Below are 14,480 nucleotides of genomic sequence, written 5' to 3'. Positions count from 1 at the left end.
AAGACATTTAAATGTTTCCCCTTAAACCACTTGAGTGTTGCTTTAGCACTATGCTTAGGGTCATTGTCCTGCTGGAAGGTGAACCTCCGTCCCAGTCTCAAATCTCTGGAAGACTGAAGCAGGTTTCCCTCCAGAATTTCCCTGTATTTAGCGTCATCCATCATTCCTTCAATTCTGACCAGTTTCCCAGTCCCTGCCGATGGAAAAATATGGTGTCCTTGGGGTGATGAGAGGTGTTGGGTTTGCGCCAGACATAGCGTTTTCCTTGATGGCCAAAAAGCTCAATTTTAGTCTCATCTGACTAGAGTACCTTCTTCCATATGTTTGAGGAGTCTCCCACACGTCTTTTGGTTAACACCAAACGTGTTTGCAATTTTTTTTCTTTAAGACAATGGCTTTTTTCTGGCCACTCTTCCGTAAAGCCGAGCTCTGTGGAGTGTACGGGTTAAAGTGGTCCTATGGACAGATACTACAATCTCTGCTGTGAGCTTTGCAGCTCCTTCAGGGTTATCTTTGGTCTCTTTGTTGCCTCTCGGATTAATGCCCTCCTTCCTGGTCCGTGAGTTTTGGTGGGCGGCCTTCTCTTGGCAGGTTTGTTGTGGTACCATATTCTTTCCAATTTCTTAATCATGGATTTATTGGTGCTCCGTGGGATGTTAGAGCCACACGAGCCACACGGGTAGAGCCGTGTGGCTCAGTTGGTAGAGCATGGCGCTTGCAACGCCAGGGTTGTGGGTTCGTTTCCCACGGGGGGCCAGTACAAAAAAGTATGAATGTATGTACTTGTAAGTCGCTTGACTTAAATGACTTAAATGTAATGTTCAAAGTTTCAGATATTGTTTTATAACCCAACCCTGATCTGTACTTCTCCACAACTTTGTCCCTGACCTATTTGGAGAGCTCCTTGGTCTTCATGGTGCTGCTTGCTTGGTGTTGCCCCTTGCTTAGTGTTGTTGCACACTCTGGGGCCTTTCAGAACAGGTGTATGTATACTGAGATCATGTGACAGATCATGCGACACTTAGATTGCACACTGGGGGACTTTATTTAATTAATCATGTGACTTCTGAAGGTAATTGGTTGCACCAGATCTTTTTTAGGGGCTTCATAGCAAAGGGGGTGAATACATATTTACACACCACTTTTATGTTAAAATTATTTTGGAATCTTTTGAAACAAGTATTTTTTTTTCATTTCACTTCACCAATTTGGACTATTTTGTGTTTGTCCATTACATGAAATCCAAATAAAAATCCATTACAGCTTGTAATGTTACAAAATAAGATGAATGCCAAGGGGGGTGAATACTTTTGCAAGGCACTGTACATCCCAGCTGGCATCCTTCCTGCAGCTTTCCTAAAAATAGAAGAAAAAAATATATATAAATAGATATCCTAAATTATAATAATTTTGAACTGATTTCCTGGTGATCTTACTTTATTTTATGTCCAACAATGAAAATTATACATCTGTTCCCAAGTATTCCCACGCATTAAGAGAGAGACCTGATCGTATCCCAATGTAATCAAGGTTTGACAAAAATTCTGTTTTTGTCAAATGCTGAATCTGTTTGGGATTATTGCGGTTCATTTGTAGCAACATCCGCCCTGACCATCCGCTGGTAAAATAGGCTGCTGATTGTAATTATGGACCCCGGCCTTATGGTCAAAAGAGAGGGAATAGGATGCCACTTTTCAGTGTTTCTATTTGTATTTATTATGGATCCCCATTAGTTCCTGTCAAGTCAGCAGCTACTCTTCCTGGGGTTTATTATGGAACCCCATTAGTTCCTGTCAAGGCAGCAGCTACTCTTCCTGGGGTTTATTATGGATCCCCATTAGTTCCTGCCAAGGCAGCAGCTACTCTTCCTGGGGTTTATTATGGATCCCCATTAGTTCCTGCCAAGGCAGCAGCTACTCTTCCTGGGGTTTATTATGGAACCCCATTAGTACCTGCCAAGGCAGCAGCTACTCTTCCTGGGGTTTATTATGGATCCCCATTAGTACCTGCCAAGGCAGCAGCTACTCTTCCTGGGGTTTATTATGGATCCCCATTAATTCCTGCCAAAGCAGCAGCTACTCTTCCTGGGGTCCAGCAAAATTAAGGCAGTTTATACAATTTTAAAAACATTACAATACATTCACAGATTTCACAAAACACGGTGTGCCCTCAGGCCCCTACTCCACCACTACCACATATCTACAGTACTAAATCCATGTGTATGTATAGTGCATATGTTATCGTGTGTGTGTGTGTGTGTGTGTGTGTGTGTGTGTGTGTGTGTGTGTGTGTGTGTGTGTGTGTGTGTGTGTGTGTGTGTGTGTGTGTGTGTGTGTGTGTGTGTGTGTGTGTGTGTGTGTGTGTGTGTGTGTGTGTCTGTGCCAATGTTTGTGTCTCTTCACAGTCCCCGCTGTTCCATAAGGTGTTTTTTTATCTGTTTATTAAATCTGATTCTACTGCTGCATCAGTTACCTGATGTGGAATAGAGTTCCATGTAGTCATGGCTCTATGTAGTACTGTGCACCTTCCATAGTCTGTTCTGGACTTGGGGACTGTGAAGAGACCTCTGGTGGCATGTCTTGAGGGGTATGCATGGGTGTCCGAGCTGTGTGCCAGTAGTTTAGACAGACAGCTTGGTGCTTTCAACATGTCAATACCTCTCATAAATAAAAGTAGTGATGAAGTCAATCTCTCCTCCACTTTGAGCCAGGAGAGATTGACCTGCATATTATTAATATTAGCTCTCTGTGTACATCCAAGGGCCAGCCGTGCTGCCCTGTTCTGAGCCAATTTTTGTGGCACCTTTTTGTGGCACCTGACCACACGACTGAACAGTAGTCAAGGTGTGACAAAACTAGGGCCTGTAGGACCTGCCTTGTTGATAGTGTTGTTAAGAAGGTATAAACTAGGGCCTGTAGGACCTGCCTTGTTGATAGTGTTGTTAAGAAGGTAGAAACTAGGGCCTGTAGGACCTGCCTTGTTGATAGTGCTGTTAAGAAGGTAGAAACTAGGGCCTGTAGGACCTGCCTTGTTGATAGTGTTGTTAAGAAGGTAGAAACTAGGGCCTGTAGGACCTGCTTTGTTGATAGTGTTGTTAAGAAGGTAGAAACTAGGGCCTGTAGGACCTGCCTTGTTGATAGTGTTGTTAAGAAGGTAGAAACTAGGGCCTGTAGGACCTGCCTTGTTGATAGTGTTGTTAAGAAGGTAGAAACTAGGGCCTGTAGGACCTGCCTTGTTGATAGTGCTGTTAAGAAGGTAGAAACTAGGGCCTGTAGGACCTGCCTTGTTGATAGTGTTGTTAAGAAGGTAGAAACTAGGGCCTGTAGGACCTGCCTTGTTGATAGTGTTGTTAAGAAGGTAGAAACTAGGGCCTGTAGGACCTGCCTTGTTGATAGTCTTGTTAAGAAGGTAAAAACTAGGGCCTGTAGGACCTGCCTTGTTGATAGTCTTGTTAAGAAGGTAAAAACTAGGGCCTGTAGGACCTGCCTTGTTGATAGTCTTGTTATGAAGGCAGAGCATCGCTTTATTATGGACAGACTTCTCCCTATTTTAACTACTACTGCATCAATATGTTTTGACCATGACAGTTTACAATCTAGGGTTACTCCAAACAGTTTAGTCACCTCAACTTGCTCAATTTACACATTATTTATTAGTAGATTTAGTTGAGGTTTAGGGTTTAGTGAGTGTTTTGTTCCAAAGACAATGCGTTTAGTTTTAGAAATATTTAGGGCTAACGTATTCCTTGCCACCCACTCTGAAACTAACTGCAGCTCTTTGTTTAGTGTTGCAGTGATTTCAGTTGCTGTAGTAGCTGACGTGTGTAGTGTTGAGTCATCCGCATACATCATAGACACTCTGGCTTTTCTCAAAGTCAGTGGCATGTTGTCAATTTCTGTTGTCAATTTGTTTACTGTGAAATAGCATTGTATCTGGTCAAACACCATTTTCTCCAGAAGTTTACTAAGGGTTGGTAACATGCTGATTGGTCAGCTATTTGAGCGTGTAAAGGGTGCTTAGTAGTCTCTTGGAACACAGGCAGGTTCTCCTCAGTGTTTAATAGTCTCTTGGAACACAGGCGGGTTCTCCTCAGTGTTTAAGAGTCTTTTGGAACACAGGCAGGTACTCCTCAGTGTTTAATAGTCTCTTGGAACGCAGGCAGGTTGTCTTCAGTGTTTAATAGTCTCTTGGAACACAGGCATGTTCTCCTCAGTGTTTAATAGTCTCTTGGAACACAGGCAGGTTCTCCTCAGTGTTTAATAGTCTCTTGGAACGCAGGCAGGTTGTCTTCAGTGTTTAATAGTCTCTTGGAACACAGGCAGGTTCTCCTCAGTGTTTAATAGTCTATTGGAACACAGGCAGGTTCTCTTCAGTGTTTAATAGTCTCTTGGAACACAGGCAGGTTCTCCTCAGTGTTTAATAGTCTCTTGGAACACAGGCAAGTTCTCCTCAGTGTTTAATAGTCTCTTGGAACACAGGCAGGTTCTCCTCAGTGTTTAATAGTCTCTTGGAACACAGGCAGGTTCTCCTCAGTGTTTAATAGTCTCTTGGAACACAGGCAGATTCTCCTCAGTGTTTACTAGTCTCTTGGAACACAGGCTGGTTCTCTTCAGTGTTTAATAGTCTCTTGGAACACAGGCAGGTTCTCCTCAGTGTTTAATAGTCTATTGGAACACAGGCAGGTTCTCTTCAGTGTTGTTATGGCTGCAAGGGGCAGTATTGAGTAGCCAGTTAAATCGTGCCCATTTCAAATGGCCTCGTACTCAATTCTTGCTCGTACAATATGCATATTATTATTACTATTGGATAGAAAACACTCTCTAGTTTCTAAAACCGTTTGAATTATTTCTCTGAGTGAAACAGAAGTCATTCTGCAGCACACTTCCTGACCAGGAAGTGGAATGTCAGAAATCGATGCTCTGTTCAACTTCATGCCTATACATGGGCGTGATACGTAAGAGTCTACATACACTTCATACACCTTCCCCTGGTTGTCAAGAGGCGGTGAGAGAAGAAATTTCGTGTCTATCTTGGTCTGAGGTGGAATAAAAGCTCTTTGTTTGACGTGACCGTCCATATCCTGTTTCTGGAGCGCGCGAAAGAGGACATGGATATGCCTTCTGTTTAGCTGTCGTTATGAACGACTAACATCTCCGTCTTAGATTTTATTTGATACATGTGACCATATCATCGTAACGTATGTTTTTTCAATATAGTTTAATCAGATTATTGAAATTTTTTCGGGAGTTTTGCCGTGTTCCGTTCTCTGACTTTGTTGACGTTGGAGAGATCTGTGCGACTCGGCTAGTGTGCATGCTAAATGAAGAGGGATATTTGCCGTTCCAGATCAAAACAAAGACTGTTCTGGACAAAGGACACCTTGTCCAACATTCTGACGGAAGATCACCAAAAGTAAGAAACATTTTATGATGCTATTTCTAATATCTGTCATGCATGTGAACTGGTCGTGGGCGCCCAAGTGTTTCTGGCTATTGTGGCTACGCTAATATAACGCTACATTTTGTTTTCGCTGTAAAACATTTAATAAATCGGAAATATTGTCTGGAATCACAAGATGCCTGTCTTTCAATTGCTGTACACTATGTATTTTTCAGAAATGTTTTATGATGAGTAATTAGGTATTTGACGTTGGTGTCTGTAAATATTATGGCTGCTTTCGGTGCAATTTCTGATTGTAGCTGAAATGTAAACTATGATTTATACCTGAAATATGCAAATTTTTCAAACAAAACATATGCTATACAATGAATATGTTATCAGACTGTCATCTGATGGAGTTGTTTCTTGGTTAGTGGCAATTTATATCTTTATTTGGTCGAATTTGTGATAGCTACTGATGGAGTAAAAAACTGATGGAGTAAGAATAGTGGTGTCTTTTGCTAACGTGGTTAGCTAATAGATTTACATATTGTGTCTTCCCTGTAAAACATTTTAAAAATCGGACATGTTGGCTTGATTCACAAGATGTGTACCTTTCATCTGGTGTCTTGGACTTGTTAATGTGTGAAAGTTAAATATTTAAAAAAAATATCTTTTGAATTTCGCGCCCTGCACTTGAGCTGGATGTTGTCATAAGTGTACCGGTGTCGGGCTGCAGCCCAAACAGGTTAATAGTCTCTTGGAACACAGGCAGGTTCTCCTCAGTGTTTAATAGTCTCTTGGAACACAGGCAAGTTCTCCTCAGTGATTAATAGTCTCTTGGAACACAGGCAGGTTCTCCTCAGTGTTTAATAGTCTCTTGGAACACAGGCAGGTTCTCCTCAGTGTTTAATAGTCTCTTGGAACGCAGGCAGGTTCTCCTCAGTGTTTAATAGTCTCTTGGAACACAGGCAGGTTCTCTTCAGTGTTTAATAGTCTCTTGGAACACAGGCAGGTTCTCCTCAGTGTTTCATAGTCTCTTGGAACACAGACAGGTTCTCCTCAGTGTTTAATAGTCTCTTGGAACACAGGCAGGTTCTCCTCAGTGTTTAATAGTATCTTGGAACACAGGCAGGTTCTCCTCAGTGTTTAATAGTCTCTTGGAACACAGGCAGGTTCTCCTCAGTGTTTAATAGTATTTTGGAACACAGGCAGGTACTCCTCAGTGTTTAATAGTCTCTTGGAACGCAGGCAGGTTGTCTTCAGTGTTTAATAGTCTCTTGGAACACAGGCATGTTCTCCTCAGTGTTTAATAGTCTCTTGGAACACAGGCAGATTCTCCTCAGTGTTTAATAGTCTCTTGGAACGCAGGCAGGTTCTCCTCAGTGTTTAATAGTCTATTGGAACACAGGCAGGTTCTCTTCAGTGTTTAATAGTCTCTTGGAACACAGGCAGGTTCTCCTCAGTGTTTAATAGTCTCTTGGAACACAGGCAAGTTCTCCTCAGTGATTAATAGTCTATTGGAACACAGGCAGGTTCTCCTCAGTGTTTAAAACCTTTTCTCAATAGGGGGTGCTGTTTTCACTTTGTAAAAATTTCGTTCCCAAATTAAACTGCCTCGTACTCAAATCTTGCTCGTACAATATGCATATTATTATTACTATTGTATAGAAAACACTCTCTAGTTTCTAAAACCTCTTGAATTATATCTGTGAGTAAAACAGAACTCGAGTTGGAGCAATTTTCCTTTGAGGAAGTGAGAAATCTGAAATAAGGCAGGCTGTTCTGCGGTCAGTTTATTAATTTGCATGTCTTCTATTGGTCGAGATGCACTGCATACGCCTTCCCCTAGATGTCGGCAAATAGGGAGAATTGGAATGGAGTTGCTAGGCAGATCTGAGGACATATAAATTGGCTTGGAACGTGGGGTCCAGTCTTTTCAACTTTCGCCATGACGCAAGACAGACCTCAGGATGGCGTTCTAGAAAGCTCTCGTTATAGGAGTTAGATATATCCGGCTCTGATTTTATTCGATATAGGTGTTAACGACATCATAATATTGTTATTTTAAACCGAGTTATATCAGTTTATATCAGTATATTGCAATTTTCTGATATTTATTTGTGCTGCGTTATAGTGAGTTGGACACGTCTTAGCCACATGGCTAATGTTTACTGCTAATTCCAAAGTTGAAGGCGACAATCTACAACCGAGCAACGATTCCTCTGGACAAAGGACAACTTGCCCAAGATTCTGATGGGAGCTCATCAAAAAGTAAGAAGTATTTATGATGTTAATTCGTTGTTCTGTTGAAAAATGTAAATCTACTATTCCGCCATTAATTTCGGTGCGGTCTCGCTTTAACGCACGCTGTATGTCGTAGTAACGTTAATTTTAGAAATCTAACACAGCGGTTGCATTAAGAACTAATGTATCTTTCATTTGCTGTCCAACCTGTATTTTTTTGTCAAGTTTATGATTAGTTACTGATTAGATTAGGTGCCTCTCCCAAGATTTCTCCCGACATTTTGTTTGCATTTTGGCTACTATTCATATTGTATAACCACGATTTGTGCCGCTAAATATGCACATTTTCGAACAAACTCTATATGTATTGTGTAATATGATGTTATAGGACTGTCATCTGAAGAAATTGAGAAGGTTAGTGAAAAAATTAATATCTTTTGCTGGTTTATTCGTTATCGCTATTGTTGGCTTGAATCAATGCTGTTGTGTGGTTGGCTATTGTAGTAAGCTAATATAATGCTATATTGTGTTTTCGCTGTAAAACACTTAAAAAATCTGAAATATTGGCTGGATTCACAAGATCTTTGTCTTTCATTTGCTGTACGCTGTGTATTTTTCATAAATGTTTTATGATGAGTATTTAGGTAATTCACGTTGGTCTCTGTAGTTATTCTAGTTGCTTTGGTGAGAGTTGTGATGGTGGCTGCAATGTAAAACTATGATTTATACCTGAAATATGCAAATTCTTCTAACAAAACATATGCTATACAATAAATATGTTATCAGACTGTCATCTGATGAAGTTGTTTCTTGGTTAGTGACTATTTATATCTTTATTTGGTCGAAATTGTGATAGCTACCTATGCAGGAAAAAAATGGTGGGAAAAAAAAGTTGTGTCTTTTGCTATCGTGGTTAGCTAATAGAAATACATATTGTGTCTTCCCTGTAAAGCATTTTAAAAATCAGAAATGATGGCTGGATTCACAAGATGTGTATCTTTCATCTGGTGTCTTGGACTTGTGATTTAATGATATTTAGATGCTAGTATTTACTTGTGACGCTATGCTAGGCTATGCTAGTCAGCTTTTTTACTGATGGGGGTGCTCCCGGATCCGGGATGGTGTGCAAGTAGAAGTTAATAGTCTCTTGGAACACAGGCAGGTTCTCCTCAGTGTTTAATAGTCTCTTGGAACGCAGGCAGGTTCTCCTCAGTGTTTAATAGTCTCTTGGAACACAGGCAGGTTCTCTTCAGTGTTTAATAGTCTCTTGGAACACAGGCAGGTTCTCCTCAGTGTTTCATAGTCTCTTGGAACACAGACAGGTTCTCCTCAGTGTTTAATAGTCTCTTGGAACACAGGCAGGTTCTCCTCAGTGTTTAATAGTCTCTTGGAACACAGGCAGGTTCTCCTCAGTGTTTAATAGTCTCTTGGAACACAGGCAGGTTTTCTTCAGTGCTTAATAGTCTCTTGGAACACAGACAGGTTCTCTTCAGTGCTTAATAGTCTCTTGGAACACAGGCAGGTTCTCCTCAGTGTTTAATAGTCTCTTGGAACACAGGCAAGTTCTCCTCAGTGTTTAATAGTCTCTTGGAACACAGTCAGGTTCTCCTCAGTGTTTAATAGTCTATTGGAACACAGGCAGGTTCTCCTCAGTGTTTAATAGTCTCTTGGAACACAGGCAGGTTCTCCTCAGTGTTTAATAGTCTCTTGGAACACAGACAGGTTCTCCTCAGTGTTTAATAGTCTCTTGGAACACAGGCAGGTTCTCTTCAGTGCTTAATAGTCTCTTGGAACACAGGCAGGTTCTCTTCAGTGCTTAATAGTCTCTTGGAACACAGGCAGGTTCTCTGCAGTGTTTAATAGTCTCCTGGAACACAGGCAGGTTCTCTTCAGTGCTTAATAGTCTCTTGGAACACAGGCAGGTTCTCTTCAGTGCTTAATAGTCTCTTGGAACACAGGCAGGTTCTCTGCAGTGTTTAATAGTCTCCTGGAACACAGGCAGGTTCTCATCAGTGTTTAATACTCTCTTGGAACACAGGCAGGTTCTCCTCAGTGTTTAATAGTCTCTTGTTGCTAATGGTAGTATAATGTAATTCCTCATGTGTAAATATTGACTTCATCAGGGACCCAGTGGAATTATAGTCTGGAGCTAAACCCTCCGTTTTGTCTTTCTTTTTGTCCCAAATTACTTTCTATTCCCTATATAGTGCACTACTTTTGACCAGAGCCCTATGGACCCCCTACGAGCCCTGATGAAAAGTAGTGTACTATAACAGGAATATTGTATAATTTGGGATGCAGCCTTCTGTGCTGGAAGGTCTAGGGGTTTAGTTGTCTGATGGGGCTTCATGGAGCCTGTGTCTCATTCTCTGCAAACCCAGATGGTTGCTTGTCCCCTGCCAACTCTGGGCTGGTTGACTCTACCTGCAGGTGTATTTGAGCTCAGCCTGTTTGCCAACCAAGTCTCTCTCTCTCTCTCCCTCTCCCTCTCCCTCTCCCTCTCCCTCTCCCTCTCCCTCTCTCCCTCCCCCCCAGGTCTGTTTGCGCTCAGCCTTTTTGCCAACCAAGTCTCTCTGTCTTCCCCTGCAGGTGTGTTTGCATTCGGCCTGTTTGCCACAGACATCTTTGTGAATGCTGGCCAGGTAGTGACTGGTAACCTGGCGCCGTACTTCCTGTCTGTGTGTAAGCCCAACTACACCGGCACCGAGTGTCGCTTCAACCACCAGTTCATCTCCAACGGTAACATTTGTACCGGCAGCCCGGCCGTCGTGGAGAACGCTCGACGCTCCTTCCCTTCCAAAGACGCCTCGCTCAGCGTCTACTCCGCTGTCTATGTCACGGTGAGTTTTACTGCAACGGTCTCTATCATGAAGCTGCTGACACTGGCTGTCCCTGTGTTGTTGATGATGATGATGAAGAGGGTGATGATGGTGTTAGGTTCTAAATTCTGGTACAATAATCCAGACAGACTCCGAGAAAACTCAAGGTAGATTTATTCACCACACCCTGGTGTTGCAACTGCCAAGACAAGAATACAAAGCTCAAGCACACATATATTTATAACTTCTGACTGAAGTAAAGAAGTATAAAACAGTATCCCCTTAATCACAGCAAGTATTTACTACTAATAAATGGATTGTTATTACAACTATTAAGCGGATCATGTAATTGTAAAAGAGCTCATTATGCAACTAAAACGTGTTGTAGTCATCAGTATCGGTAACAGTCCCTCCTCAGTGATCACATGTTCTACACCTCCTATAGAACATGGCTGATTGTCACCCTTGATGAGAAGGAGATTGTGGCCTGGACCGTCCAGCTGATGTTTAACCTTGATGAGAGGGAGATTGTGGCCTGGACTGTCCAGCTGATGTTTAACCTTGATGAGAGGGAGATTGTGGCCTGGACTGTCCAGCTGATGTTTAACCTTGATGAGAGGGAGATTGTGGCCTGGACCATCCAGCTGATTAACCTTGATGAGAGGGAGATTGTGGCCTGGACCGTCCAGCTGATGTTTAACCTTGATGAGAGGGAGATTGTGGCCTGGACCATCCAGCTGATTAACCTTGATGAGAAGGAGATTGTGGCCTGGACCATCCAGCTGATGTTTAACCTTGATGAGAGGGAGATTGTGGCCTGGACTATCCAGCTGATGTTTAACCTTGATGAGAGGGAGATTGTGGCCTGGACCATCCAGCTGATGTTTAACCTTGATGAGAGGGAGATTGTGGCCTGGACCATCCAGCTGATTAACCTTGATGAGAGGGAGATTGTGGCCTGGACCATCCAGCTGATGTTTAACCTTGATGAGAGGGAGATTGTGGCCAGGACCATCCAGCTGATGTTTAACCTTGATGAGAGGGAGATTGTGGCCTGGACCATCCAGCTGATGTTTAACCTTGATGAGAGGGAGATTGTGGCCAGGACCATCCAGCTGATGTTTAACCTTGATGAGAGGGAGATTGTGGCCTGGACCATCCAGCTGATGTTTAACCTTGATGAGAAGGAGATTGTGGCCAGGACCGTCCAGCTGATGTTTAACCTTGATGAGAGGGAGATTGTGGCCTGGACCGTCCAGCTGATGTTTAACCTTGATGAGAAGGAGATTGTGGCCAGGACCATCCAGCTGATGTTTAACCTTGATGAGAAGGAGATTGTGGCCTGGACCGTCCAGCTGATGTTTAACCTTGATGAGAGGGAGATTGTGGCCAGGACCATCCAGCTGATGTTTAACCTTGATGAGAGGGAGATTGTGGCCAGGACCATCCAGCTGATGTTTAACCTTGATGAGAGGGAGATTGTGGCCTGGACTGTCCAGCTGATGTTTAACCTTGATGAGAGGGAGATTGTGGCCTGGACTATCCAGCTGATGTTTAACCTTGATGAGAGGGAGATTGTGGCCTGGACCGTCCAGCTGATGTTTAACCTTGATGAGAGGGAGATTGTGGCCTGGACCATCCAGCTGATGTTTAACCTTGATGAGAGGGAGATTGTGGCCTGGACTATCCAGCTGATGTTTAACCTTGATGAGAGGGAGATTGTGGCCTGGACCGTCCAGCTGATGTTTAACCTTGATGAGAGGGAGATTGTGGCCTGGACCATCCAGCTGATGTTTAACCTTGATGAGAGGGAGATTGTGGCCAGGACCATCCAGCTGATGTTTAACCTTGATGAGAGGGAGATTGTGGCCTGGACCATCCAGCTGATGTTTAACCTTGATGAGAGGGAGATTGTGGCCTGGACCATCCAGCTGATGTTTAACCTTGATGAGAGGGAGATTGTGGCCTGGACCATCCAGCTGATGTTTAACCTTGATGAGAGGGAGATTGTGGCCTGGACCATCCAGCTGATTAACCTTGATGAGAGGGAGATTGTGGCCTGGACCATCCAGCTGATTAACCTTGATGAGAGGGAGATTGTGGCCTGGACCGTCCAGCTGATTAACCTTGATGAGAGGGAGATTGTGGCCTGGACCGTCCAGCTGATGTCTAACCTTGATGAGAGGGAGATTGTGGCCTGGACCATCCAGCTGATGTTTAACCTTGATGAGAGGGAGATTGTGGCCAGGACCGTCCAGCTGATGTTTAACCTTGATGAGAAGGAGATTGTGGCCTGGACCGTCCAGCTGATGTTTAACCTTGATGAGAGGGAGATTGTGGCCTGGACCCTCCAGCTGATGTTTAACCTTGATGAGAGGGAGATTGTGGCCTGGACCGTCCAGCTGATGTTTAACCTTGATGAGAAGGAGATTGTGGCCTGGACCGTCCAGCTGATGTCTAACCTTGATGAGAGGGAGATTGTGGCCTGGACCGTCCAGCTGATGTTTAACCTTGATGAGAGGGAGATTGTGGCCTGGACCGTCCAGCTGATTAACCTTGATGAGAGGGAGATTGTGGCCTGGACCGTCCAGCTGATTAACCTTGATGAGAGGGAGATTGTGGCCTGGACCATCCAGCTGATGTTTAACCTTGATGAGAGGGAGATTGTGGCCAGGACCGTCCAGCTGATGTTTAACCTTGATGAGAGGGAGATTGTGGCCTGGACCATCCAGCTGATGTTTAACCTTGATGAGAGGGAGATTGTGGCCTGGACCGTCCAGCTGATGTTTAACCTTGATGAGAGGGAGATTGTGGCCTGGACCGTCCAGCTGATTAACCCTGATGAGAGGGAGATTGTGGCCTGGACCATCCAGCTGATGTTTAACCTTGATGAGAGGGAGATTGTGGCCTGGACCGTCCAGCTGATGTTTAACCTTGATGAGAGGGAGATTGTGGCCTGGACCGTCCAGCTGATGTTTAACCTTGATGAGAGGGAGATTGTGGCCTGGACCGTCCAGCTGATTAACCTTGATGAGAAGGAGATTGTGGCCTGGACCATCCAGCTGATTAACCTTGATGAGAGGGAGATTGTGGCCTGGACCGTCCAGCTGATGTTTAACCTTGATGAGAGGGAGATTGTGGCCAGGACCGTCCAGCTGATGTTTAACCTTGATGAGAGGGAGATTGTGGCCTGGACCATCCAGCTGATGTTTAACCTTGATGAGAGGGAGATTGTGGCCTGGACCATCCAGCTGATTAACCTTGATGAGAAGGAGATTGTGGCCTGGACCATCCAGCTGATTAACCTTGATGAGAGGGAGATTGTGGCCTGGACCATCCAGCTGATGTTTAACCTTGATGAGAGGGAGATTGTGGCCTGGACCATCCAGCTGATTAACCTTGATGAGAGGGAGATTGTGGCCTGGACCATCCAGCTGATGTTTAACCTTGATGAGAGGGAGATTGTGGCCTGGACCATCCAGCTGATTAACCTTGATGAGAGAGAGATTGTGGCCTGGACTATCCAGCTGATGTTTAACCTTGATGAGAGGGAGATTGTGGCCTGGACCGTCCAGCTGATGTTTAACCTTGATGAGAGGGAGATTGTGGCCAGGACCATCCAGCTGATGTTTAACCTTGATGAGAAGGAGATTGTGGCCTGGACCATCCAGCTGATGTTTAACCTTGATGAGAAGGAGATTGTGGCCTGGACTATCCAGCTGATGTTTAACCTTGATGAGAGGGAGATTGTGGCCTGGACCGTCCAGCTGATGTTTAACCTTGATGAGAGGGAGATTGTGGCCTGGACCGTCCAGCTGATGTTTAACCTTGATGAGAAGGAGATTGTGGCCTGGACTGTCCAGCTGATGTTTAACCTTGATGAGAGGGAGATTGTGGCCTGGACCATCCAGCTGATGTTTAACCTTGATGAGAGGGAGATTGTGGCCAGGACCATCCAGCTGATGTTTAACCTTGATGAGAGGGAGATTGTGGCCTGGACCATCCAGCTGATTAACCTTGATGAGAAGGAGATTG

At 44.0% G+C, this 14,480-nt stretch overlaps 1 protein-coding gene across 1 annotated transcript in view; it reads left to right on the top strand.

The window, feature by feature from the left end:
• Positions 1 to 14,480, top strand: part of LOC120042767 (phospholipid phosphatase-related protein type 1) — a 44,825-nt gene that overhangs the window by 19,095 nt on the left and 11,250 nt on the right. Inside the window, exon 3 of the mRNA XM_038987568.1 lies at positions 10,216 to 10,466. Coding sequence (XP_038843496.1) covers positions 10,216 to 10,466 — 251 coding nt within the window. The remainder of the gene's footprint in view (positions 1 to 10,215; positions 10,467 to 14,480) is intronic.

Source organism: Salvelinus namaycush, unplaced genomic scaffold, assembly GCF_016432855.1.
Source record: "Salvelinus namaycush isolate Seneca unplaced genomic scaffold, SaNama_1.0 Scaffold773, whole genome shotgun sequence".
Lineage (NCBI taxonomy): Eukaryota > Metazoa > Chordata > Actinopteri > Salmoniformes > Salmonidae > Salvelinus > Salvelinus namaycush.
The sequence above is the reverse complement of the archived record's forward strand: the minus strand, read 5'-3'. Positions and strand labels throughout refer to the sequence as shown.